General features: G+C 44.0%; 1 protein-coding gene across 1 annotated transcript; it reads left to right on the top strand.

Moving 5' to 3' along the window:
- Positions 1–204: 204 nt before the first annotated feature.
- CLDN15 (claudin 15) lies at positions 205–21,483 on the top strand. The gene is made up of 5 exons (XM_053465083.1): positions 205–830; positions 19,553–19,717; positions 19,905–19,986; positions 20,679–20,786; positions 21,348–21,483. The coding sequence occupies exons 1-5, from the start codon at positions 614–616 to the stop codon at positions 21,472–21,474; spliced, it is 699 nt and encodes a 232-aa protein (XP_053321058.1). The 5' UTR covers positions 205–613; the 3' UTR covers positions 21,475–21,483.
- Positions 21,484–26,601: the final 5,118 nt, after the last annotated feature.

Genomic DNA, 26,601 nt, shown 5'->3' with positions numbered 1-26,601 from the left:
TATGATGATACAAAGTACAGGTGATAGCGAATGGTATGGTTCTCTGACACCACGAGCTCTCATGACGTATGATGTCATTGCAGTGACATCGGCTGAGATGCTCAGTACCACTGTACAGTGCGGCATGCGTTATGTGTAGGTTCCCAGCTGGCTGATAGTTCTGTTAGCAGGAACTTTTTTTTGGAGGGGGTGGGGTGAGCCGGAGAGAGAGAGAGAGGAAAGGTTGATTGCACCTTCGCTCTTATACACACTCCTCCCCGTACTGCATATCACATCTCAGGACAGATCCACGGGGCACAGCAGACACAGGAGTGACAGAGTACAGAGAGCGCAGGGGAGGGCAGAACGAGATGGCTCCGAGATAGTGACAGGCGGACAGGGATCGCTGGCACTTCGGATGAAAGAGGGGACACCCAGCTGATAGGCGGCAGAGACTAAAAAAAGTGGTGGACAGGTGGATAGGTGGTCCAGACAGACAGAAGAGGTAACATAGGTGTCAACAAAAAAAAAACCTCAAAGACAGTTACAACTGAGATATGAGAAGAACCTTCTAAGACGCCAAAAAAAGCAAAAACGTTCCAATCTCTCAACACTTGTGCCTCTCACAAGAGACATGTCGGCTGCAGTGGAGGCGGTGGGGTTTTTCTTTGGGGTGTCGGGGACAGTTTTGCTGGGGATCGCGCTCTTCAATGCCAACTGGCGCGTGTCCACAGTCGACGGGAACGTCATCACAACGTCCACGTTGTTTGAGAACCTCTGGCAAAACTGTGCCACGGATTCCACCGGTGTCTACAACTGCCGAGACTTCCCCTCTATGCTGGCTTTGTCAGGTACGTGCAAGCGGTGACATGGCTGGTGGGTCTGAAGACCCCTGGGGTGAAGGGCTATGACAGGGGGTATCTGTAATGTGGAACGTAATGACGCCGTGGTAGGCATCTACTCATGATGAGTTGTCCTCAACATTCTTAACACCTATGTTAAAGAGCTTAGAATTCCTTCACCTTCTACCGGGGGGTTCCATCTGGAACGCTCTTCCAGGCGTCTGGCACTTTCTCCATAAATTAGCCGACTCAGTCTTTCGGCTTTCAAATGATATCAAAACATCTGGTTCTAATTCTTTCTCTCCCCCCCCCCCCCGAAGTAACATTTCTCGATCTTTTATACATGAGGGCCACGAGGTACGTCTAGGGTGGAGGCTTCAGCACTTGTCTGATTTCAGAAGTTAATGGTATTCGGTGGCGGCTCAGATGGTTGGTACGGAGGGTAGTTAGCTGGAAGAATCTGTGATTGGTGGTAATATTACGCAAAAAGCAATGGAAACCCTTGACCATTTTAGTGGCCCATCTTTGACTGACATCTCATGAAGTTCCCACCATTAGGACCACCAAAAAATTATATTTTACGTTCCATATTTTCCACCGGTGGCTCTATAACCAAGACTCAAACTTTCTCTCCAGCTGATTCCTTCCATGTCCAGATCCCACACAACATGAATTCTGGGTTCAACCCAGCGAGCGTGTCCCACTAATTGGCCCAAAATCATATTTAGTAGACATTATAGTGAGTGGACACTACCGTGCCCCGTCTAACACACATTTCTCAAGAATCACCCAACAGGAAACCCATAAAGGGAGCCAGAAAGGATCCAGTCTGTGTGTTAACTCCTAAAGTTCTCATTGTGCTAACTAGTGGCTAGATGTGGAATTACAAGCAGAGCACTGAAAGAGGCTTCATCAGAGATCCTAAGTTCTTTTATTCAGAGCCGTCTAACAGGGATTCTCCCCCAGCCTGCCTTTCCAGACCTTATTTTATATGTACTCTCGGGCTTCTTTATGTGTTATCTATACATTGATATCCGTTTATTATCTATACAAAAAAAAAGGTTTGGGGTCACTCAGCTGTTTTCATGGAAAACGAGGACATTTCTGGCTGTAAAATAATCGCAAAAGGGTTTTCTATCCATCAATTACCCTTTTAAACGTAAACTTGGAACAGCAAACGCAACGTGCTATTGGAACACAGGAGTGATGGGAGTGATAAAGGAGTGATGGGAGTGATAAAGGGCCGTTGGAACACAGGAGTGATGGGAGTAATAAAGGGCCATTGGAACACAGGAGTGATGGGAGTGATAAAGGGCCATTGGAACACAGGAGTGATGGGAGTGATAAAGGGCCATTGGAACACAGGAGTGATGGGAGTGATAAAGGGCCATTGGAACACAGGAGTGATGGGAGTGATAAAGGGCCATTGGAACACAGGAGTGATGGGAGTGATAAAGGGCCATTGGAACACAGGAGTGATGGGAGTGATAAAGGGCCATTGGAACACAGGAGTGATGGGAGTGATAAAGGGCCATTGGAACACAGGAGTGATGGGAGTGATAAAGGGTCTCTGTACGCCTATGAAGAGATTCTGTTAAAAATCAGTCGTTTCCGGCTACAATAGTCATTAACAGCATTAACCCCGTCTGTGCTGGATTTCTGATCCATTTCATGTTATTTTAATGGACAAAATATGCTTTTCGTTCAAAAAACAACTAGATTCCTAAGTGACCCCCCCCCCCAAACGTTTATATGTATGCAGGGGTGGGTCTGTGCATTTGTATAATGTATATTTGTGAGTATATATGTATGTGTGGGTTGGAGCAGAAGTTAGAAAGAGGATGAAAATGTAAAAGGCAGATAAGAGAGAAGAAAAAAGGGGAAAAGACAGAAAAAAATGCAAAGAAGGAGGAAAGAATTAAATAGAACGAAAAAAAAGATCACAAGTGGCAGAAAGCAAAGAAAGAAGAGAAACGGAGTTTGTTAAAGGCAGAGAAGGGGCCCTTTCCATATAATCGCATTAGGGGCGAAAGCACCTTAAGCTGGCCTTGGTGGTAGATAAGTGGAATAGCTTACCAGCAAAAGTGGTAGAGGGTAATACAGTGAGGGTATTAAACATGCGCGGGATATACGGCTTCTGAATGTAAGACGAGACCAACGACTGATTAAGGTTTGAGTCGTTACAGCAGGATAAATGGGGGGAGGGGTCAGATCTGTGTTTATGCTGTGGGTTAGGCTTAGGAAATGCTGTGCAGCCAATGAGCAATGTCATATCTGGTCTCCTTCTCTCTGATTGGCAACTTTAAAATTGTTTTCTGTGCACGCTTGTAGTGAGCGCATGCGAACCCGCCACTTAAATGCATAGGTCAAAAGTATTATGGGCAGGAAGCACTCCAAGCCAAAAAGTGCCGCTCCCACAATGCATTGTGCCCAGATGTCCATTTCTGCCGCTTGTCTCTTCTGTGTTCCCAACAAATATCATTTTTAAACCATTAAGCAAAATTCCTAATGTTATTTAGCACAAAGTATGGATCAAAATACACACTTTAACGAGAGCCAATGACTTAAAAATGCCGTTATTCGCCGTGGCATAATGTCCGCTTATTAGCTGTCTTTTACATTTTAGTAATATTTATCTTTTAACTGGGGCAGGACTCAGAGAACACAACTAGCTAACAAAATAAGATCTTTATTTATATTTAATTTACTGAGAGGGCGGTGGATAAGTGGAACAGCTTCCCAGCAGAAGTGGTAGAGGGTAACACAGTGAGGGTATTACACATGCATGGGATAGACAGACGGCTTCTGAATCTAAGGTATGGAGTCTTAACAGCAGGAGAAACGGGGAGAATAGACGGGGGGGGAGCGGGGCCGATCTGCCGGTAAATTCAAATTTCTGTATATATATGAAGTCCGATTTTTCCCTTTTTTGTCAGAAATCGATGGGTTATGTAACAACAACATGAGGTTGGGAAAAAAAAAAAAGGGTCATAATTCCACCAAGATAAACAACTTCAAAAGATATTCCTGACTGCATTAACCTGAACAAAACAAATAGCTAATCTTAAAGGGACAGCGCGGGGATCAGGAGAACAGCCAAAGAACACGGATTAGGCAAAGTCCGTACAAAATGTCATTTTAAATTAAAAAAACACTTTACTTTGTTTTTGTTTTTTTGTTTGTGTAATTAGAGCAGTGCGGATTCTTTATATAATTATATTTATTTTATTTTTCATATAACTTGTCTGAAAATTAACCCTTTGTTCGCATTTAATAAACCTGGAGGATTAGTCTTTTTTTTTTATGTTGTGAACTAGAACACACTTTGGTTTTTTTTTTTTTTGGTTTTTTTTTTTTGTTTTTAATGAAACATGTCTGGCCCTTTAAATTAAGGGTCATTTTTTTTTTAGTCCTAAAAGAAAAATATGATTCTAAAAATGCCCCAAAGTATGAATAGTATTAAATATCGGAGCCAATGAAATTTTTTTTTTGTAATGGAGCCTATATTTTAAAGTTCCAGTGACTTCCTGTGCGGTGGATTCCGGAGCTTTACCACCTTCACTGTAAAGAATGTTCTGCCCGTCTTACGTTTTCCAATTGGTTTGACAAATGGACCCGTCATTTGCCATTGTAAATGAATACCTCCCAACAGTCCCGTTTTTCGTGGGGCAGTCCCAATTTACAGGCATTGGAGATCATGGGCTGGTTAGGAAGATCTTTCTCAGCGCCCAGGAGCGCTCACTCAGTTGGAGAGAGGTGCACCAGGGGAGGAAAGAGGGGCATAAGGATTTGGGCCAAAAGAGGGACTGGTCAAACTGAACAGGGATACTTGGGTGGTGAAATCACATGTTTTATCAGTGAACGGTGAACGGTTTGCAGGATAAAAACGATCAGGAAATACTGAGGGATCTCAACATGTCCAGGGGAGAGAAGAGAGAGAGAGGTAATGGGGGAAAGAAGATAGGGGGTGGGAGAGAGTGATGGGGAGAGAAGAGAGAGAGGATGGGGAGAAGAAAGAGAGGGGATGGAAGAGAGTGACAGGGGAGACAAAAGAAGAGAGGGGATAGGAGAGAGTGACAGGGGAGAGAAGAGAGAGAGGATGGGAGAGAGTGATGGGGAGAGAAGTGACAGGGGAGAGGAGAGGGGGGGTGAAAGAGAGTGACAGGGGAAGGGAAGAGAGAGGGGGTGGGAGAGAGTGAAGGGGAGAGAACATCATGATTTTTTTTGACTTTACAGAATTTCCAGAACCCTCCCTCCTGTGACGGATAAGTCAGGGTTAGGGCTGCAGCTTCCCAGCCTGAGGTCAGCGGGGGTGAGCGGCTCAGCACCTGTACGAGGTGTTTAGATTTTAATACAACAGGTATTTGTATCGAGCCAACGCAACGTGAACTTCATGTGAAAAAAGGAGGAAAGACGGGGGGGGACTAAAAAGCGGGGATTAGGAAGGAGAGTGCATGAGGCCCGCCGCGGCTGTGACAGCTCCCTGGGCCCCTCAGGGGAGATCAGAGGATCCCCCCAACCAGCCCATGATCCCCACTGCCAGCAAAAGCGGGATAGCGAGCAGCTACCTGGTATAGTATGGTAGTGCTTTGCAATCAGGACTGCCCCATGAAAACCAGGACTGTTGGGAGGTATGAGCTAGGCTGGCCGTTCCCCCCCCCCCAGGTTGCTAACCTGAACTGCCCCCTGCAGTATGTGAGATATAACAGAAAAGTAGAATCTGCCAGCAGGGTAGTGTTACCCGTTTATAATAATACCTACTGGCAGTGACACGGTTAATCTGCACCTGTCTCTGAGGAATGGGGTGTGTTATGTAACGCCGTAATCCCGTATATAATATATAGGGTATCTGCGGGTTTTCTGCGTCTGGGTCACTTCGCGCGGGGGGGTCTGTAGTCGGAAGGCTCGTAGGGCGCGTGGGGAGGGGGGCCTGGATGGAGTGTCGCCTTATAATGTAATGTGCATAATGATCATCGCTTCCTACCTGACCCTGAAATATTAACCCTTTCATGGCCCATGGTGAAGATTCTGTGTAGTGACTGCCCATACGGCGCTAATACTGGTTGTCATGGAAAATGTGACTTGTCATTATTTAACCCCTTAAGGACAGTGGGCGGTCCCTAAACCCATTGAAAACAATGCATTTTGAGCCCGTACATGTATGGGCTTTGTCATTAAGGGGTTTAAGATACACTTTTGTTGAGTCACCTGCATTCAAGCAGGGATATCAACCATAATATAGCGAGTCAGCTCCGGACTGCGTGACCCTGGTATGATAATATGCCTCTGCCGTATATAACAGGCCATCGGGCTCTTGATGTCCCAAACCGGCCCATAAGCACTAAGGAGGACAATGCCGTGTCAGCGCAGACTCCATCATTTCCTTCTGCCCGGGGCCACACGTGGTGCTCAGTAAGGACAGCGGGGGGTGGCTGGAGACTCCGGGTGAAACGCCGCTTCTCGGGGTCTCTGGGTCACTGCGGGGAAACTCCGGGTCACTTTCTAGATTGTTATGATTATTCTATGGTCACGCGCTCTGCTCCCCTCAGAACGTGAGTAAAAATCCCCGTAATTACCAGATAATCCTTACGACAGCAGCGGTTTTTATCTCGTTCCGAGTATCTTCTCCAACGTCCCGCCGTACGCATCCCTTCACATACACACCGCCAAAGGCGTTTTATAGTATTTATACTGGCAGCACAGCCCTGTAACAGGTAATATTTATATATTGGCAGCTGGGCGAGAGCCAATACTTACATTAAAGGGACACACGCGCCATCATGGTACCGAGAGGTCCCTTTAAAAGTCCGCGATGTCCCTCTTAGAAATGCTGGAATCCAACCCTATTCCCCTCCCCCCCCAGCTATCTTCCACGTTGAGACAAACGCATCATAACATTTATACATCATAACAGTTAACCTTTAGTCCTCTTTTATTATTATTATAATTTTTTTTTATTATTATTATTATAATTTTTTATTATTATTATTTTTTTTTTTAACGTTGACAAGAAACATAAAAAAAAAAATCTGCTCGGCTCCAAAGTTTTTCTAGAGGTTAAAAAAAATAATAATAATAATTATTAAAAAAATATATATATATATATAAATATTATACAAATATATTATTTATATATTATATATAATATTATATGATATAAATATATAAAGTTCTACTAGTAAAGGTGGAAATATCTGTAGAGCTGAATTTTTTTTTTAAATTCTTAGGCCTAATTTTTTTTTCAATTTTTTTCCAACTATTTTTTTACTTCCTTTTTTTTGGGGGGGTCAACTTTTTTGAGATGACAGATCTGTGATGTTTCCGTGGAAACCTCTGTGGATTTCAAGGTTTCCGCATAATTTTCCATTGAGTCAGGACAACGCTGATAAACGATATGCATTTTACGCACGTAGTCACTCGGTCGACTATTCTTCAAGGAATATCGATTGGCTTCAAAATGGATCTTCTAGCGGGGCGTCACATTTGCCTCTTACCTGAACTTGATGATCTTACACAAGGAACGCCTGCTCTTTGTCAACATATAGATATCATATACACCTCGTGGAGCGTTATTATCAGCATATAGAAACTCAGCACTAATATATATAACCCAGCGTGTTTGTTTTTCCCACCCCCAACACGTCCAATGTATCATTCCAGCTACTCCATTCAGACAAGCGACCTTGGTGTTGGAAATTTGTTGACATCAGCGAAACTGTTCTCTGAATAACCCTATAAACCTTCATTAGCCAGTAAAAAGCTCAGCATTGTTATAACCCTCAATAAAACTAATCGTTTTACTGACTGCTAAATATTTATTGTCTTGTAAAAAGTTCCACGTGGGCTTAGACTTACATCGGTATTTCGATTTTTTGAGCATTGTTCCTCAGAATCTTCACGTGTCCTTCATAGAACTTCTTTCATTTAAGTTCTGTAGGACACAAAGTTGGGGTGACCTTCTTCATCTTTCCCTAAGAAGTCAAAACCTTTCTTCTGTAGATCGAGACATTTTCCTCTGCTTTGCTTCTACTCTATCCTCCAGAAGGCCAATGGATTCATATTTCACCATTGGTCCTCAAGGTATCCTTATCAGCAGAACTTCTTGTGGGTCACAAAGTCATTGGGGAGCTTTGTTTCTGTTTCTCCAGTCAACATGTCTTGTGTAGAGTAAGACACTTCCATCTCCTTTGCTTCGTCTGCGTCTTCCAGGAGGCTTCTGGATTAGTTTTTCACCGACGGTCCTCAGGGTCTTTGTGTATCCTCACCAGTAGAACCTCTTTAAGGCTAGGTTGCAAGTTCTGCGGGACATAAAACTAATGGGAACCTTTGTTTCTCCAGCTTTCTTCCAGAAGGCTAATGGATTTATATTTCACCGTTGGTCTCCAAGGTTTTTGTGTATCCTTACCAGCAGAACGTCTTTGTTTTATCGGGAACCTTTGCATCTTTTTCTCCAGTTTTCCCTAAAAAAGTCAACATTATTTGTGTAGATCTAGACACTTTTCTCTCCTTTCCTTCCCCTCTCTTCCAGGAGGCTTCTGGATTTATTTTTCACGGTTGGTCCTAAAGGTCTTTGTTTATCCTCAACAAGAAAACCTCTTCAATGATAACAGATTGCCACTTCTGTGGAACACAAAGCTAGCCTTTGTTTCCGTTTCTCCGGTGTTCTCCAGTTCAAGACATTTTTTGTTCTCTCCCTTTCCTTCTACTCTCTCTTCCAAGAAGCTCTTGGGGATGGTTGCCCATAAAAAAAAGATAGTTCTAGCCAACAATTCAGGCTTTAAGGTATACTGGAAATTGTACAAGAAAAGCCAATCTTCTCTCGTGATGATTGGCCTACAACAAGACTTTCACTTTGTAAAGCAATCGAGGTCCAAAATGATCTATGGACCTTTCGGACCTGCTTTTATGAGCATGCATATTTGGTACCATGGAAGCCATCTTAACTTCCTATTCTCAGAAGTTACCACCTATCTGAGCTACCAGATGTATAATAGTCCACCACTTTTCCATTAAATATATAATACGCTCCGACTATGGATGAAGCAATTTTGACATCTAGTTATTCTCAGCTATTAAGCCACCGGATGTCTCACCCAACCACCCTCGTAAAGAGTCATAACGTAGTAAGCAAGTAAAATGTGGTATCCTAATCAAATGACCAATATAATGGGAATATGATTGCAAAAAATAGCAGAGCCTTCTCAACTAAAACAGCTATGATGTCATAAAGTGTTTTATTGTAATGGGAATAGAGTCTCGCTTGTGCTAAATAACCCCAGGGTTTATATAAGTTTTTATGGGGTCAAAAACGTGACGAGCTTAACCCATAAAACTGTTTGCCATACCACGCTTTCCCTTTCTGTAAAGAACCGAAGACAAAATGTTTTCCCATAAGTTGTTTGCTCAACATAAACAGACGCGATATATGATGGTATAGCCAAAGCTTATGGGCAAATACATGTTTATGATTTAATTGTATGTTCCAGACGTGGGTGAATACATGTTTATGATGTAATTGTATGTACCAGACGTTTGTATGCATAGGGCCTGAAGGGGATTTGAACATGCGTGGGCTGTTCCGGGCATAAGACAAGACCAAGGACCAAGTGAGGGTTAGGTCTTCACTGCCGCTTGAAAAATGGCAGACTTAATGGAATGGCTTCACAGGAAGAGACCGGGCGCATTCTGATGGGTCACAAATGTGTTCTTAATAATAAATGGTGGTCCACTGAGTCAAAGCATACAACAATGACAGGATATGACATCATTTTGCAGCACTGTAGATACTACAGTAGCATGTGAGAACCTTGAGGGTGCAGAAGACCTGCACCCTTCCTAAGGGCTAATGTATGTGTGTATGTTAACCCAAACTGAGGGCAATATGGCGGCGTGTCCAGTGATGTTCTTTCCCCCATTTGGAATGGGGCAGGCTGATGGGAGGGGCATAGGAGCCTAGGCATTAAGCTTGTGTTGGGCCCCAGGATTTCTGATGGCGGCCCTGCTTGTAGGCGACCCATTGTGGGTGTCTGTAGAATTCAAGGCCAGCCTCCCTTAAAGACCACCCTGGCCTTGGTTGCTCAACTGGTTCACAACAACTGGATACAGAAAGTACCCCGCAGGAGAGGGAGCTAAAAGGGGCCCCTTGTTGTCTAATTGCTCCAGGGCCCCAAGTTCTTTAATCTGGCCTTGGGTACAGCCCTGCTTTCCTCTGCCCCCCCCGGTACGGTGTAACAGGTCCATGGCCTGGTTATAACTTCATCTCAATGTCTTCTGTAGTTCCATTGAAACGTCTTCGTATCCTGTTTACGAAGTACGCGGTTCCAAGCCATTTTATACACAGAATCACGTGCTTTGGAAATGCAAACTTTGAAGACATAATATTTGTGTTATTAATCTCTTCCGTAAACTATTAGCAGACATTACTTTTCCTTATCAGACGATTATTACCTTATCCAAACTAATGGACTTATTAAGATATCATTTATATCAAAGAGAAACATTAGGCATGGGTTATGCAGGAGTTACGCCAATTCGTGCATCGGGTTAGGGCTACATGTTACGGTGAATAAGCTATATGTATTAGAAATACCATGGTAGTAGCCATCTGCAGGTTTTTTCCTCCCTATTAAGTTGTCTCTCCTATTGTTAAGTTGCTGATTGTTGCTGATTGGTTCAGGCGGGCTTTTTAAAGGGGTGGGGGGAGGGGGGAGGGGGAGAGATAACATCAGGATAGGAAATTGATTAGATAATACTGGCTCTGCCACAGGGAGGGACCAGGGTGGAAAATGAGTGGGGCATGGCATGACATCATCAACGCATAATGCGGGAGGCATGCGGCATGACATCATACTATTCCGGCTGATGATATCATTAGTGTGTTCCATCTTGATGGCATATTAACAACTCTAGATAAAGGCTGGAAATTGGGCCTACGAACCACTGCATGACTTGACTCTTTTCTTATAAAACCATCTTATTAAAGATTAAAATATGGCACAATACTGTTAGGTGTCTTTTCTGCAGTGGTAACTCAATGTGTCAGTATAAGGAAACTTTGGAAACAGGTGACCCCCAGGGGTGGGCTGGCAAGGGTGACGGGGGGCCATCGTCCCCTGGGCTGCTCTACCTTAAACAATTTGGACAGCTGCCTGAAACGCTTTTTGTGTGTTTTACTTGCAGTTCCACATATAGCCACCAGGGCTATATGTCTCAAGTAACGAGGACTTTAGGCACCATTTACACATTTTGATCCTTTCTGTGCTCCTTCGGTTGTTTTTTTGTACATTCCTGTAAATCTGTCCTGGACAGGACTGGATAGTGTGCTTTGAGAGTTCTATCTGCTAATGGTGTTCTGATGTTTTATTACTGGGCCATACGGCTGGTCTTGACCCCTGGACTGATTTTTTTTGCCAGCCCTCGCCTGGGTGACCCCCCCAAGGATTATACCATAGAAAACACTCTCCAAAAGTCCACTCTATTCAGAACCATTTTACTGATGGGATTTATGCTCTTAAAGGTGCAGGGCCCTTTATGCACACAAACATTTAGAAAGAAGTGAAATGACCCTGATGCTCTTAGATCAGCAATAATGGAATAATTTAGTAAGTGATTAAACTTACAGTCATTTAAATTAATCATATTGGCCCCTAATAAAGCAAAACATAACAAGCATTCGGATACAGATTTGAAGTCTTCACAGCAATTCAGCCTTCATTCTATAGGCCACACCTTCATTTTTTTTTTTTATCCAAGTGCGTAACTTTGTTTTCGTCTATGTTGAACCAGTGTCAGATTTCATCTGCTAAATCAAAACTTTATCCAAATCCCTCTGTCTAGAACACACATCCTAGTTTGGATTATATTATATTACCTGCTGCCGTTTAATCTGCAAATATACTTTCTCCCCACTTTGGTCAGGATTTAAAAAAAAAAAACCAACAAAACAATTGAAAAACATTACTAACAAATTGCGAATCCTGACGCATTCCGCGCACAAGTTTTATGTTGTTTAATTTGGGAAAGCGTATTTGATCTAAAGCTTATTCAGCTGTTAAATGCCCTTTGTTGTGCGTGTAGAAAACAAACACGTTATTACCTTCGTCAGGTGGTTGAATTCTTGGACTCGCTTTTTTCGAAACCGCGCTGACAAGCATTTGAACTTTAGTTACAATCTGGGATCGGCGCAAAAAAAAATCATTGAAGATACTTTAAATAAACATCAATTAGACGCATGCCCCTTTAAATTGAGGCTTAACCATTTGGAAGGCTATTCACTTTACTGATTTACGACTCAAACAGCTCCTGAAGAGGAAGATAAATGCAAAATGTTTGGTGAGAAGCCAGCTTGGCCAAGTGCACATGTTTGTCTTCGCTTTATCTAGTCACCCTTTGGCTCGTTGATGACTTAGCCAAGTGTTTTTACATTTTGTAAATCTAATGTTAACATGTCCAACCCCTACCCCAGGCACGTCTTTGCGGTAGGGATGAGTAGGGACCACCAAAGGAGGTGGAAAGAGGTTATGCTTCCATAGCTGGGAGGTCGAGAAGCCACCATTCCAAGAACTTGTGGTCTCCAGGATCAGCGATTGATTTTGTGTATTGGTGAGGGTATAATGGACAGGGAACCAAGACATCTTGACCCAAGTGTATCCAGGATCACGAGAACATTTACTTCATCCAGGCAGGAGGCAATATAGAATGGTTCTGACTAACCCTAGGCAGCCAACAATCCTGAAGGTCCATGGTCCATGAGCTAGCTCTGAAACTCAGGAGTTTACTCGCTAAAGCCGGAGTTTATAGTTTTCGCTCTTCATTATGAAGGACCGACCCTAGTGAGCGACGAGCATCTCCTGGAGGAAGAGCTGAACTAGCCAGAGATGACCCAGACAGGAGGTCTGACTCCTTCTGGGCAGCCAACAATCCTGAAGGTCCGGGGTCCAAGAGGTAGCTCCGGAACAAAGAGTGTTTACTCAATAAAGCCAGAGTTTACAGTTTCCACTCTTTATTATAAAGGTCCGACCATAGTGAGTGTCTCCTGTTGGAAGAGCTGAGCCAGCCCTGTATAATGTATAGGTATATGATCTTGAAAATTACTACTACTATGTTACAGGGCTGGAGGGCTCAGCTCATTTTTACATTTTTTGTTACCTTTTTTAGACCTGGCCCACAAGGCCGCGTCTTATCCCACAAATAAATCATCTCTAGTAATCATTCACGACCAGTGACACCATCTGCTGTAAACGCTTCTCCCGTATCTTCAGCATTGACATATTATATTGCTTGTCCGCCAATTAACATTCCATTGTTATTTATTAACTTGTGTTTTTAAGGTGCGTGGAGACATTTAAAAATTACAAATATTTAAAGGGGAAAAAAAATTAAATTTGAAAAAATTGCCTGCCTAGAAAAAAAAATATATCGAGATGAAGGGAGGAAGTAAATTAAAGGGCATTGGATGTACTAGATAGCTCTGAAGAAGCTAGGAAGCAAGGTGTTTTTTTTATTGGTCATGTCTGCTTATACGCATGGTCAAGCAACATTTAGCTCAGTGGACAAACTTGAGGTTTTGACCTAAAAATGCAAAAATACACTGGGAGAAGGAGTTTAGGGCTGGTACCACCCAGCCTAAGAGGCAAGACGAAGCTTGAGACCCTCCTTAGGAGGATGACCTGGGCACACCATGACCAGGAGAAGAGACAGAGGAGCAGGACATGTTGGAAGTCCAACCAACAGGCTTCTAATGAAAGAACAGGAAAGGAAGGGGGGGTCTGGAGTTCTTCGCAATGTACCATTACTGAGACCAGGGATACAATGTCATATCTCGGGTTCATCATCAGTAGACTGCAAGCAGCACGCTCCAGCATTGGAGATCTGTGCAAGCAAAGTATGTTGGGTCATCTCTGTAGATCGATTGTTGAAAGTTTGGGTGATTTTTTCTCCATTTGACTTTTTTTTCACCAGGGAAATACTCTAGGCACTCCAGCGTAATGCTCTATGCCAGGGGCGTCCAACATGCGGCTCGAGGTGCGGCCCGTGTAAGATCGGCAGCCAGGGCAACCGATCTTACGCGAGCCGCACCTCAAGCCCTGCTACTTACTTGTGGGAGGGTCTTCTGGACTGCACACAGAGGAAGCGGAGTTCACGTGACATCCTACTTCCTCTGTGCTTTAGCAGAGAAGGCAGAGGGAGGCCGCGCCCCCTGCTGAAGTCTGTAAGCGGCATCGAGGAGCTGCCTTGCAGGTAAGGGGGTGGGGAGGGTGTTTGAATGAGTGTGTGATTGAGGGAATGAATCTGTGAATGAATGATTATATGAATAAATGAGTGTGTGTGTGTGTGATAGCATAGATGTGTAAGTGCTGGAACCTAGGCATGATGGGACTGTGATTGCTGTTAGCAATCACACTCCTATCATGCCAAGTCAGCCAGTACATGCTGAAACCTGGCCAGCTGCCCCCCTTGTGTATTGATGCTGCCAGCAGTATGGGGTCTGCACTTACAGCCACCCTGTACCAGCATGTACTGGCTGACTTGGCATGATAGGAGTGTGATTGCTAACAGCAATCACAGTCCCATAATGCCTAGGTTCCAGTATTTACTGGATGGATGTGTAAGTGCTGGAACCTAGGCATGATGGGACTGTGACTACTGTTAGCAATCACACTCCTATCATGCCAAGTCAGCCAGTACATGCTGAAACCTAGCTAGCTGCCCCCCTTGTGTAGTGATGCTGCCAGCAGTATGGGGTCTGCACATCACTTACAGCCACCCTGTACTAGCATGTACTGGCTGACTTGGCATGATAGGAGTGTGATTGCTAACAGCAATCACAGCAAGCACAGTCCCATCATGCCTAGGTACCAGCATTTACTGGCTGCCTGGGTTGCCAGCATTTACTGGTTGCCAAGTCATATTGCTAATTTTGTCCAATTGTGTGTTACCTACTTTTATTAAAAATGTGAGTTTTTATTATTATTTTTAAAGGTGGGGGCCATTTTCGGTTTTGGCTAAGTGAACCCTGAATGTTTTGGTCCAGAATTTTCATTTTAGTTCATCCCTAGAATAAATCTAGGGAATCCTGAATTTGTAGTCGCAAAACTTTCTAGGCCCAGAAATCAGTGAGAGGAAGAGTAAAGGTTTTGTGTTATTTACTTTATTTTAATCTGCATATTTTATTAAAGGTCATATTTTTTGTCACAGTGAAAAATGAGTGCGGCCCGCGCACGTATACAATTCTGATGAAGTGGCCCACTGCAGAAAAAACTTGGACACCCCTGCTCTATGCTCTCCAGTGTCCTGATTTTCTACCTTGTTTTATCAAAAATCTCTGAAAAAATAACAAGATGCTATGGGAGTGTTTCAAGAGGATATTTGGATAGAGGACACATTATATTGGGACTCAGAAATAGCCAGGGCACCTGAAGGTTCATCAACATATTTGGTATATAGGTGCTATTAGGGCTTAAAAAGAAGCCACTTATCCCAATTGAACTCGACCACCCTAGATAAGAGCAGGTGGGAAGATATCCTGCTGAAAAGATATCATGGCAGGCTGCAATGTACAATGTTCTCAAAGCAGGAACCCATGTTATGCCAGGCAGCATAGTGTCCAGAGTAACCAACATAGGTCAGGGCAGGAACCACTGGACCAATGATGGGAAGAATCCCAGGTGTTTATAAGGTCAAGCTAAGTGGCTTGGATCATCAAGTAGACCATCAAGGTTCAGGGCAGGATGTGCAGTGTCCTGTTAAGGTCAGGGCAGAAAGTACAATATTGCGGACTAGGTACCCATACTAGGAGGAATAGTATTCATGCAAGGTAAACAGGGTGGATCAAGACAAGAAGCAGACAATGATGGGCCAAGTGACCATCTAAGGTCAATCTAAGTTGCTTGAATCATAAAGTGGACTGTGACGGCAGTTCCAAAAGTAAAACCTGTATGTCCTGGTACTGGGCCTGGCGGTGTGGGCAGCAGAGGGCAGCTTCTGGGTCGGGGCAATAGGAAAAAGGGGTATAACGTAGAAACTGGGTTCCAGGGGAACGGGTGGTTGGGCTGTGTAATATCCACAGCGGTGTGGCTGAAGGGACGAGTCCGTCACATGGACCATCAAGGATCAGGGCAGGAGGTGCAGTGTCATGTTACAGGTAACCATTTAAGGTCAAGGTAGGAGGAACAGTATCCATGGCCAGGGTGGGTCAATACAAGAAGCAGACAATGATGGGCCAAGCGACCATCCAAGGTCAATCTAAGTGGCTTGGATCAACCCAGTAAAGGAAAACAATTAAGATTCTATGCAAATTAACACCAGTAGTTTCACAACCTTCCGGACACAAAATAAATCGGTGAACAAGGTGCGCGAGAGCTTTCAAATCACCCTGGTTTTGTTTATTAAATGGAAAGGCTGGCGTTAATTAAATAGCTCTGAGGGTTAAATACTTGCGTGTTCTCCTGGCATCCACAGAGATTAACTGGGAGGGAAGAAGCGGTCACAACCTATATTCACAGCTCATTAGACGTCAGTTCTCCAACTGTGAAAGTGGAGACATAGCCCTTAAGATTTTCAATGGTCTATTAATCACTATAATTGCACCTTAATCCCTCTTTTTGTGCACAGCACGTACTGTATGGGCACCAGCAATGCCAACCTACCCGTCACACACTACTACACCGTGATATGTATACACAGCACAGATACAGCGCAGACAGCAGCAGTGCCAGCCTCCCCTCACACACTACTACACCGTGACATGTATACACAGCACAGATACAGCGCAGACAGCCTCCCCCTCACACACTACTACACCGTGACATGTATACACAGCACAGGTACAGCGCAGACAGCGGCAGTGTCAGCCTCCCCTCACACACTACTACACCGTGACATGTATACACAGCACAGATACAGCGCAGACAGCGGCAGTGCCAACCTCCCCTCACACACTACTACACCGTGACATGTATACACAGCACAGATACAGCGCAGACAGCGGCAGCCTCCCCTCACACACTACTACACCGTGACATGTATACACAGCACAGATACAGCGCAGACAGCGGCAGTGCCAACCTCCCCTCACACACTACTACACCGTGACATGTATACACAGCGCAGACAGCGGCAGCCTCCCCTCACACACTACTACACCGTGACATGTACACACAGCACAGATACAGCGCAGACAGCGGCAGCCTCCCCTCACACACTACTACACCGTGACATGTATACACAGCACAGATACAGCGCAGACAGCGGCAGCCTCCCCTCACACACTACTACACCGTGACATGTATACACAGCACAGATACAGCGCAGACAGCGGCAGTGCCAGCCTGCCCCTCACACACTACTACACCGTGACATGTATACACAGCACAGATACAGCGCAGACAGCGGCAGTGCCAGCCTCCCCTCACACACTACTACACCGTGACATGTATACACAGCGCAGACAGCGGCAGCGCCAGCCTCCCCTCACACACTACTACACCGTGACATGTATACACAGCACAGATACAGCGCAGACAGCGGCAGTGCCAGCCTCCCCTCACACACTACTACACCGTGACATGTATACACAGCACAGATACAGCGCAGACAGCGGCAGCCTCCCCTCACACACTACTACACCGTGACATGTATACACAGCACAGATACAGCGCAGACAGCGGCAGCCTCCCCTCACACACTACTACACCGTGACATGTATACACAGCACAGATACAGCGCAGACAGTGACAGATAAATTCATATGTAACACATTCATTTTATATTTTTCCGCAAAGAAAAAAAAATTGGATTAGGAGCTTCTGTGGCCTACAACTTCCGCTATAAAAAAACAATGCCATCATTATAGCATAATTATATATATATAAGGGGATAGTAGAAACATTATTTCACGCTCATCTACAGACACCAGCAGGCTTGTTTTTCCCTCAGAAATCTCATGGTGCTGCCACAACCACAAGGGATTCTGGGTAGGCGCATGAAAAAAAGGTTAACAATGATCACCTTTTGCCTCTATATCCACTTTATACATGGATCCCTTGACAGTAATCGCCTGTTGTACAAGACAGCCTTTAGACAAAACTCGAGTAAGAGATGCAATAGCCAAATCATCACTCATGGACAGCTGTTTTTTTTTTCCCAGCGGAAGCCCCAGCCTTACCAGCTGGCGTGATAAAAAAAAGTTTGTACGCACCGCACACCAAACCAGGAGGCTGGGGCTAGTGCATAGAAAAAGAGCTTACCAGCATGTGACACGCAAAAGGATGTAGTGTGTTTAACCTCACACTAACACCTAGTGCACAGCACCCAGTCTGGGTCCAAGGACTGGGGACCTATAAACAAACTCAGGGATTCATGCTTTCCCTCTCTCACTGGTACTCACTTGATTTTAGCCAAAATGCTGAGAAACAATCAACACTCATTCGCAACCGTATCATCCTTAATGGAACTCGTCAGCATGAGATCATGAGACTGGCTTAAGGCTTGGGGTAGCACGAGAAATACCATTACATTAGTTATGGTGGGTAAAGGTGATGGAAAACCCTTCCACTTAAAATTAAGGGGGTAGTAGAAGCAATTATTAAACACTCATCTACAGACACTAGACAAGCCAGAAGGATTGTTTTCCCCTCAGAAATCTCATGGTGCTTCCACAACCACAAGGGATTCTGGGTAGGCGCATGCAAATAAGGTCAATAATTATCACCTTTTGCCTCTATATCCACTTTATACATGGATCCCTTGAAAGTAATTGCCCGCTGTACAGGACAGCCTTTAGACAAAATTCGGAAAAGAGGTGCAGTAGCCAGATCAGTAATGTATTTCTTGTGCTACCCCAAGCCTCAAGTATGAAGCCAGTATCACAACCTCATGCTGACGAGTCCCATTAATGACAAAACAGTTGTCCATGAGCGGTGATCTGGCTATTGCACCTCTTACCCAAGTTTTGTGTAAAGGCTGTCTTGTACAGCGGGTGATTACTTTCAAGGGATCCATGTATAAAGTGGATATAGAGGCAAAAAGTGATAATCTGCATGTGCCTACCCAGAATCCCTTGTGGTTGTGGCAGCGCCATGAGATTTCTGAGGGAAAAAGCAAGCCTTCTGGCTTGTCTGGTGTCTGTAGATGAGTGTTTAATAATAATACTTCTACTACCCCCTGGAAGGGTTTTCCATCACCTTTCCTCACCATAACTTATGTCACGGTATATATACATATACACACTCACATAAAAAAAAAAAGTCACATTTTAATATGATGGTGCTTTATCCTCTGGCTCCCCCTAGTGTTAGCTTTAAGTTTCACATTCTGTGAAACACCCAAATACTTCTGCCTCGTTTACAATTCTTCCGGGAATGTTTAATTGCCATGTGACAAAAAATACAGCAGCCGGAAGGTTGTTGCTATAGAAACTTTAGAAACTAAAGAAAGATATTTTTCATGGGTTCCGCAAAGTTTGCATTAAAAAAAACTTTTCGGACCTGAGATCACCTCGCCCCTCCTTCTAATTCTGTGAGAGCAAATCAGCTTCCGGCGAAGGGGAGGGGTAACTTAATTGGGGCGGGGCTATTAGGAAATTGCTATATATAAGATGAATTCTCGAACTATTAAACAGAGAATTTCTTCTTCTATGTCCCCAAATTTTTTTATGTTTTTGGGGTAAGCGTGTCCTTATTATCGTTCTTCATCCAGTAATAATGAAATGTGTTAATGGTTTCCCCCACCAGGTTACCTACAAGCCTGTCGAGCCCTCATGATCTGCTCTCTCCTTTTCGGGTTTTTCGCGTGTCTCTCTGGGATGCTGGGACTACAATGCACGAAGGTCGCCGACGGGAACGTAGCGCTGAAAGCGAAACTCGCCACGGCTTCAGGGGCCATGTCAATATTTGGAGGTGAGAATTAAGTCAATAATGTTCCATAATTTGTAGAGTCTATGTGACCCAACGAGGAGAAGAGCCACCGACACATAGATCATTCTATCCATGACACTCCTCATGGAGAGGGTCAGACTCTTCTCCGCTTAGTGACTCCTAAGACTTGTTGACCAGAGCTGTTCTTCGCTTTCCTGTACCTTTCCAGGTATCTGTGCTGGGATCGCCGTTTCTTGGTACGCTTTCAATATCACTAAGGAATTCTTCGACCCTCTTTACCCAGGAACCAAGTAAGTACTTCATGGTGACCAACTTAGCCAAGCACCTTGACCTGGCCCTGCCTAGACCAAGGCTTGAGTCTTCTTCATGTAGGATGTGAGCAAAGTAGACAAAACAAGTTAAAAAAAAACACCTTGTATCTCAAAAAAGTAGATGGCCCTGATTGTAGATCTGTCCACCAGAGGAGTCAAGCATGTTTTCTACAACGCTAAGTGAGGTATAGATTCCAACCAATGTACCACCAATGATGCCTGCTGAAATAGTGTGGAGATTTTAAAATATCTGCCCTCTGACATCAGAACTCAGGTGATGAACATGACATCACTGGCAACAGAAACCGATGGAAACGGAAGAACATTTTACTTTGTGCCCTATTTCTGGCGGGTGTTGTGGTCCAACCAAATTTTTTAGGCAATGTATCCTAAGCTTCTCCTGGGCTTCCAAGTCCATCTTGGTTGTCATAAAAAGCAACAAAAGGAAGAGAACGTGAAACCTAGAACACTTAGAACCTAGAACACATTTAACTACTATATCACCTCACATGGTCCTTGGCCTCATCTTACGTCAAAGATAAGAAAACACCTGTTGACTAAATGACTTTAGAGGAAGGACACTACTGACTTTGTACATCTCTCATGCTTTGTGCCATAGTTTTTCATTTTTGCTCCATAATGTGTGACGTGATTTTTTTCACCTTCTTCAGATACGAGATTGGGCCGGCTCTGTATGTCGGCTGGACGGGAGCCCTTCTCGATGTAGTTGGGGGTGCACTCCTCTGCTGCTCCATTAAACAAGTCTCAAAGGCCAAAACGTAAGTTGGTAAAACGTGTATTTGAGGGTTGTGATGCACCCGTGCTGGGTATACAGGTCATGGTGTAGTGGTGTGTGAGGGGAGGCTGGCACTGCCGCTGTCTGCGCTGTATCTGTGCTGTGTATACATGTCACGGTGTAGTAGTGTGTGAGGGGGAGGCTGGCACTGCCGCTGTCTGCGCTGTATCTGTGCTGTGTATACATGTCACGGTGTAGTAGTGTGTGAGGGGAGGCTGGCACTGCCGCTGTCTGCGCTGTATCTGTGCTGTGTATACATGTCACGGTGTAGCAGTGGGTGAGGCTGTTACATGTCACGGCGTAGTAGTGTGTGAGGGGAGGCTGCTGCTGTCTGCGCTGTATCTGTGCTGTGTATACATGTCACGGTGTAGTAGTGTGTGAGGGGGGGGCTGCCGCTGTCTGCGCTGTATCTGTGCTGTGTATACATGTCACGGTGTAGTAGTGTGTGAGGGGAGGCTGCCGCTGTCTGCGCTGTATACATGGAGATGTAGTCTATGCTATAACTGGCCCCTTAATTTACTCCGTGTCTCTTTCTCGTTCACAGTAAATACCCGTATAACTACCGCGCTACTCAGACGGCGTCCTCTGCCAAGCCCGGGCCCCAAGCTGCTCTCCCCCGATATGAATCCAGTAACAGTATTTGTAAATACGGCAAAAACGCCTACGTTTAAAACAAGAAAGGAGCTAAGACTGTACAGCATATGGCTGCCACAAGGTGACCCCCTGGGCACCTCGACTGCATCATACGTGTCCAAATCCCACAGTACTCTCTCATCCTCTTTATTTAGGGTCCGGTCCCATTTTCAGCCGTGAAATTTGGAAATATTCCTTTTTCCTGAACATTTTATGACCTCACGGAATGACATTTAAAAAGCAGAAGGCAGCATCGTTATTTCATTACATTTTTTTTTCTTCATTGAATCATCTCTGCAAGAGTCCGTATTCAACAATTTCCAAAAATCTTTGCAAAAAAAAAAAAAATTTGATTTTTTTTTTAACAATTTTTTATTACATTATATTTCTTGCCCGGATTTACAAACTGAGGGGTGGATAAAAAAAAATGTAAAAAAAAAATCCCTTTTTTTTAAATTTTTTTTTTTTTTTTCATATTTTTTTTAATTTCAATTTCATTATTTTATATTTCTTACCCGGATTTACAAACTGAGGGGTAGATAAAAAAAAATATTTTTTAAAAAATAAATATATATATATATTTTTCACCAATAAAATGAAGGAATACTATTTTTCCAGGCTGCCTTCAGAAGTTGTATCCTTGTTGGAGAAATTATGAAAAATGAAAAACAGACGGACTCCAAAAATCACAGAATTTTTTTGAGATTTTTTTTCCCACCTCGTGAGACATACTTCATAATTCAATTAGATTTTTATTTTCTTGTAAAAGACAATATTTTTGATGAATAAATACAGTATAATTTTATTTGTTAATTTTTAAAGGAATTTTTTTAAAAAATCTATAAACTTGTGATTTCGATGATATACACTGGAATTTTTCAAATATAGAATATATGAGCAGGTTTTTTTAAAATTTAAGCTGAAAATATGGAATTTTATTTCATTTCTTTCAAGGATTCAAACCACTGGACAGCAACTTTTTGAAGTTCGAAGGAATATTTCCACGTAGAGCTTTAAGTACTGTATATCTGATCATTTTATTAACAGTTTGCAATTGTGTTGTTTTTTTCAATGCCTGAATTATGGATATACTTAAAATTACACTATTTGGGATTATTTTTATAGATTCTGATTGTCACAGATCTCAAAAATTCACTTTTTTTAAATGAGAATATTTTTTTTTTTGCAACATTCCAAAAAAAATCATTAAAAAAGTAAGCCTCCTTTATGTTATAAATGACATCTTTTATATTTAAAGTGGGATTAATCATTTCACTTAACGTACAAAAATATTCCTACACGCCATGGCTGTGACTAATAGTCACCCATATTTAAGTCCCACCCATGCGGTTTCCATCCCTGCATAAACCACGCCCATGTACCTCCCATGCGGAGCACAAAATGAGAATATTGGAATTATTTGTGCGGAAAAGAACCTCAAAATGTTGAATCAGAGTGGGAAATCCCTTGAGACACAGTAATTCTTGGGATGTTCTCTTTTTTATTGGATAATATCTGTCAAACATCAACAATTTTTTAAAAAAAATCTCAAATATTTACCTTTTTTTTTGTTGTGTTTTTATCCCGCCCTAAAAATTTATAATTATGGAGTGGTAATTATAAACTCGAGTGTTGTCCACATGCAGCCATTTCAAGGACACTGGTTTGTGGAATAAATGAAGTTTGTGTTTTAAGGTTATTTTATAATGTTAATGGTCTTATATTTGTTTAGCTGACAAATAAATACTTAATTCTTCACTTGAGATGTTATGCTCCGATTTCATTTAATTCAAAGGGGAACGATGTGGATTTTTTTCTTAAATAAATGTTATTTTAAGTGCTGAGCCCGTATAGGATCGAGAGAATTTTTACCAATTCAATCTCAGAACCCCCTTCCTCTTGGGACCACCTTCGCCTCGACGCTGCTTCTTTACATATTCTTGACATTCCATCCTGATTGACCGTAAGATAGTTCTCCCTAGTCATTGTCCCCATGATTCTAGGTGAAGTCCTTCTTTCTTGGGTCTCGGGGTCACTTTCATTCTCCAGGCAGGGGGGGGGGAGCGGTGTTTAGCCACATCATTTTGCCTCTGAGCCCATTAAAGGCTACTTGGGGCTGCACCTGCCCTGGTGCATGGCTAGCCCCGGATCCGACCCCTCGCGAAGTTACTCACCCAGAAGAAGGAGAGCTCCAGGTAGCCACCCTGAGAGTTTCGGTGGTATGTAGAAAAACAGCCCCCGGGTGGTGAACACTAGAACACACGCTTATTCCTCAAACCACACATTGGGCTCTTGGTGCCAACTCTTCTTCTAATCCACAGTGGCCCCTGGACAGCATTGTAAATCCCAGTGCTAAACCAGTGTAAGCACTTGTGCCAGTGGATTTAGGTGACCCCGTTCATGACACGTTCCTGTCTTTAATACCTTTTCTGGATATTTTCTAATCAAATATTCTAAATTCTACTGATGCGATTGTTCACTTTGATTGAAGATTAAGGACCTTCCACGTTCCACGGGACGCTTGGTGGACACTCGGGTCTATACCGACTCGTTACAAGGGGGTTTCATTTTGTTTTGTAGGTTAAGGAACGTTAAGGGTGGTTCTTCTGTATTATCGTCCTATAATTAACCCCTTAAGGACAATGGGCAGTCCCAAAACCCATTGAAAACAATGTATTTTGAGCCCATACAGGTACGGGCTTTGTCATTAAGGGGTTAAATTGTGGATCCTTGAATCTGCTCTTATCTTTTTTATTTATTTTACTTTAAAAAAAAAAAATAATAATAATAACAGCAAAAAGGTTCGATAAGATTAAGTACCGATAAAATAACGCAGCCACGCGGCCTTAAAGCGCCAGGACAGCCTTGTCATCCTCAGCCTGTCCCTGAATGTCATTTTTTTGTGTGGATTATTATGTTTTTCATGATGATGTTGACGTGCTTTTCCATATGCATACTGACTCTGAGCTGAAACATGTCCTCTGCACTTGTGCTGAATCTGTACGGGATCAGATCGTATGTCACCAAAGATTTTTAATGAAAGAATAACGTATTCATGATTAAACGATTTTAAGGATTTAAGCTTATTTTCTAGAACCTCTCTACTGACCACTTCCGCTTCCACGTCTTCTTCTGCATTCTCTTCATCTTCTGTCTTCAACCTGCTATGTTCTTCCACATTTCCACGCACATAACCCGGCAGGAACTTCTGCCAAAAATGACGGCCTCCTCCCTCCAAAGCCATCATTTTGCCCTCACTCGAACTCTGGGCAATATGGCAGCGCTTGCGGTGACGTCCTCTCCCCGGATTGGAGGGTCTCAGAGTCACTGCGGGGAAACACATAACGGGCCCCAATGCCCGCCCACTTCCCATTCGACAAATCACGGACAATGCTAACAGGACCGCCCACTGATGTCAGCGGGACCTCCTACCAGATAGCCGGAGCCAGAATGTTTGCGGGTATGGGTGCAGGGGACCACTTTATAGGAGTCAGCAGCAAGTAATTATCAGTTGTGCCCTGAAAAGAAGGATGATAATCATACCAGCTCTCACGGTTTGCCCCTGAGCATCTGGGTTTTTGCCCCAATCTCAGGGTGAAGGGGCAGATTCTCAGGGTCACACAGTCTGGAGCTGACTGAGCAGTTTGGGTAACACATACGGTGAGTCACTACATACACTCTTCACGAAGGGCTATTAAAGGGTTAAATGCTGATATGGCAACCCTACGGAACCGCCTTTCCCAAAGGGACAGTTGGAAGGTATGTATTCCATCTCAAAAGACTGAGATGGCTTGCTGGCATTTGCATAGTGAGGCTGCCGTGCCCAGATGTCTCGGACAGAACATAGATGGTGACCGGCACACATGAAGTGCTGCCCTCTGCAGGATGTGGGGGGTATAACTGAATAACTGATTCCCTTCAATGAGTTTATAAATCCCCCATCCTGCAGGGGGCAGCACTTCACATCCGATAGTCAGCATAAGTATGGAGTTTGTGGAGGGTAGTAAGAGCCACAGTGGAAACTGGACCCCTCCTTGGCTGAAACCTGCAGAGGGGGCTGCATCTTCTTGGTCCTCTTCAAGGGTGTTATGAAGGGGGGGGACACAGAAGTCTTCAAGGAGAGATGAGGGACGAACGTACCACCACCAGCAAAAAAGAGTTGAATCTTCCGGGGTACGGCTCCACCGAGGCATTTACTTCAAAACGTATCCGTTACCGTACATTAAAATACAAATGTTTAGGAGAATAATGGGGTTTATTTACCCCACTTAATTTATAAAGCCGTTCCCTGCTGTTTCTATACACAGTATCGGGGCTTTTAGGGCAGTAGAACCCTGCGATCCCCTCATACCCAGCAAACATTCTGGGTGCCTAGAAAAGAGGGGCATCAGGGGAAGAGAAAGGGGCATCCAGGGCAGGAGAGAGGAGAAAAGCATTTGAGGGAGGAGAGAAGAGCATCGGGAGAGGAAAGAGGGGCATCAGTGATGCAGAGAGGGCGGGAGAGACTGACATCAGGGAAGGAGAGAGAGAGGCTTCGGGGGAGGAGAGAGGGGCATCAGGGGCAGGAGAGAGGGGCATCAGGGGCAGGAGAGGGGGCATCAGGGGCAGGAGAGGGGGCATTAGGGGAAGGAGAGAGGCACTGGCCAAGCTAAACAGGGACAGTTGTCAGTTGTGTAATGATGGTTGGTTACGCATCTCTGAGCATGCAACACCCAATCAGAATTTAGAAGACAGTCGATGACTGATAACAAAGTTGCAAATCAGGCGTCAAAACACTTGACAGCCAATTGCATCGAGCCGTAGGCGTGACCCTGCGATGACTGACTGTCGAGCAGCTCACGCGTCAGCCAATGATGAACCGGCTGTCATTCTGCTCGCGTAACCTAGGCGGCATCGAGGGCAATCATCCACTGGTAAGTAAGGGGGCGGGGTTATCAAATGATCGCTCTAAACGCTAGAGGTAAAACACGGTTCTTTGTCGCCGGAGCCTTTTATAACAATGTTTTCACACTAATGCATTCATTGTTCCTGTAAATGATGCGGTATGTGTAATGCGGTGATGGGGAGGGGACGTATGTCGAAGTAACTAGCATTTATAGCTCTAGTGATGCGAACTCTAAAGCTCGTCCAGCGTAGTGTTTTATTAGTTTCCATGGTTCCGCCCT

The sequence above is a fragment of the Spea bombifrons genome, chromosome 4, assembly GCF_027358695.1.
Source record: "Spea bombifrons isolate aSpeBom1 chromosome 4, aSpeBom1.2.pri, whole genome shotgun sequence".
NCBI classification, from domain to species: domain Eukaryota; kingdom Metazoa; phylum Chordata; class Amphibia; order Anura; family Pelobatidae; genus Spea; species Spea bombifrons.
The sequence above is the reverse complement of the archived record's forward strand: the minus strand, read 5'-3'. Positions and strand labels throughout refer to the sequence as shown.

Excerpts from the sequence above, each read along its gene's own strand:
- CLDN15 (XM_053465083.1), top strand. The coding sequence starts at position 614 with ATGTCGGCTGCAGTGGAGGCGGTGGGGTTTTTCTTTGGGGTGTCGGGG. Across the intron at positions 19,718-19,904 it reads GGCCATGTCAATATTTGGAG|GTATCTGTGCTGGGATCGCC; the intron begins GTGAGAATTAAG and ends GTACCTTTCCAG. Across the intron at positions 19,987-20,678 it reads CCTCTTTACCCAGGAACCAA|ATACGAGATTGGGCCGGCTC; the intron begins GTAAGTACTTCA and ends CACCTTCTTCAG.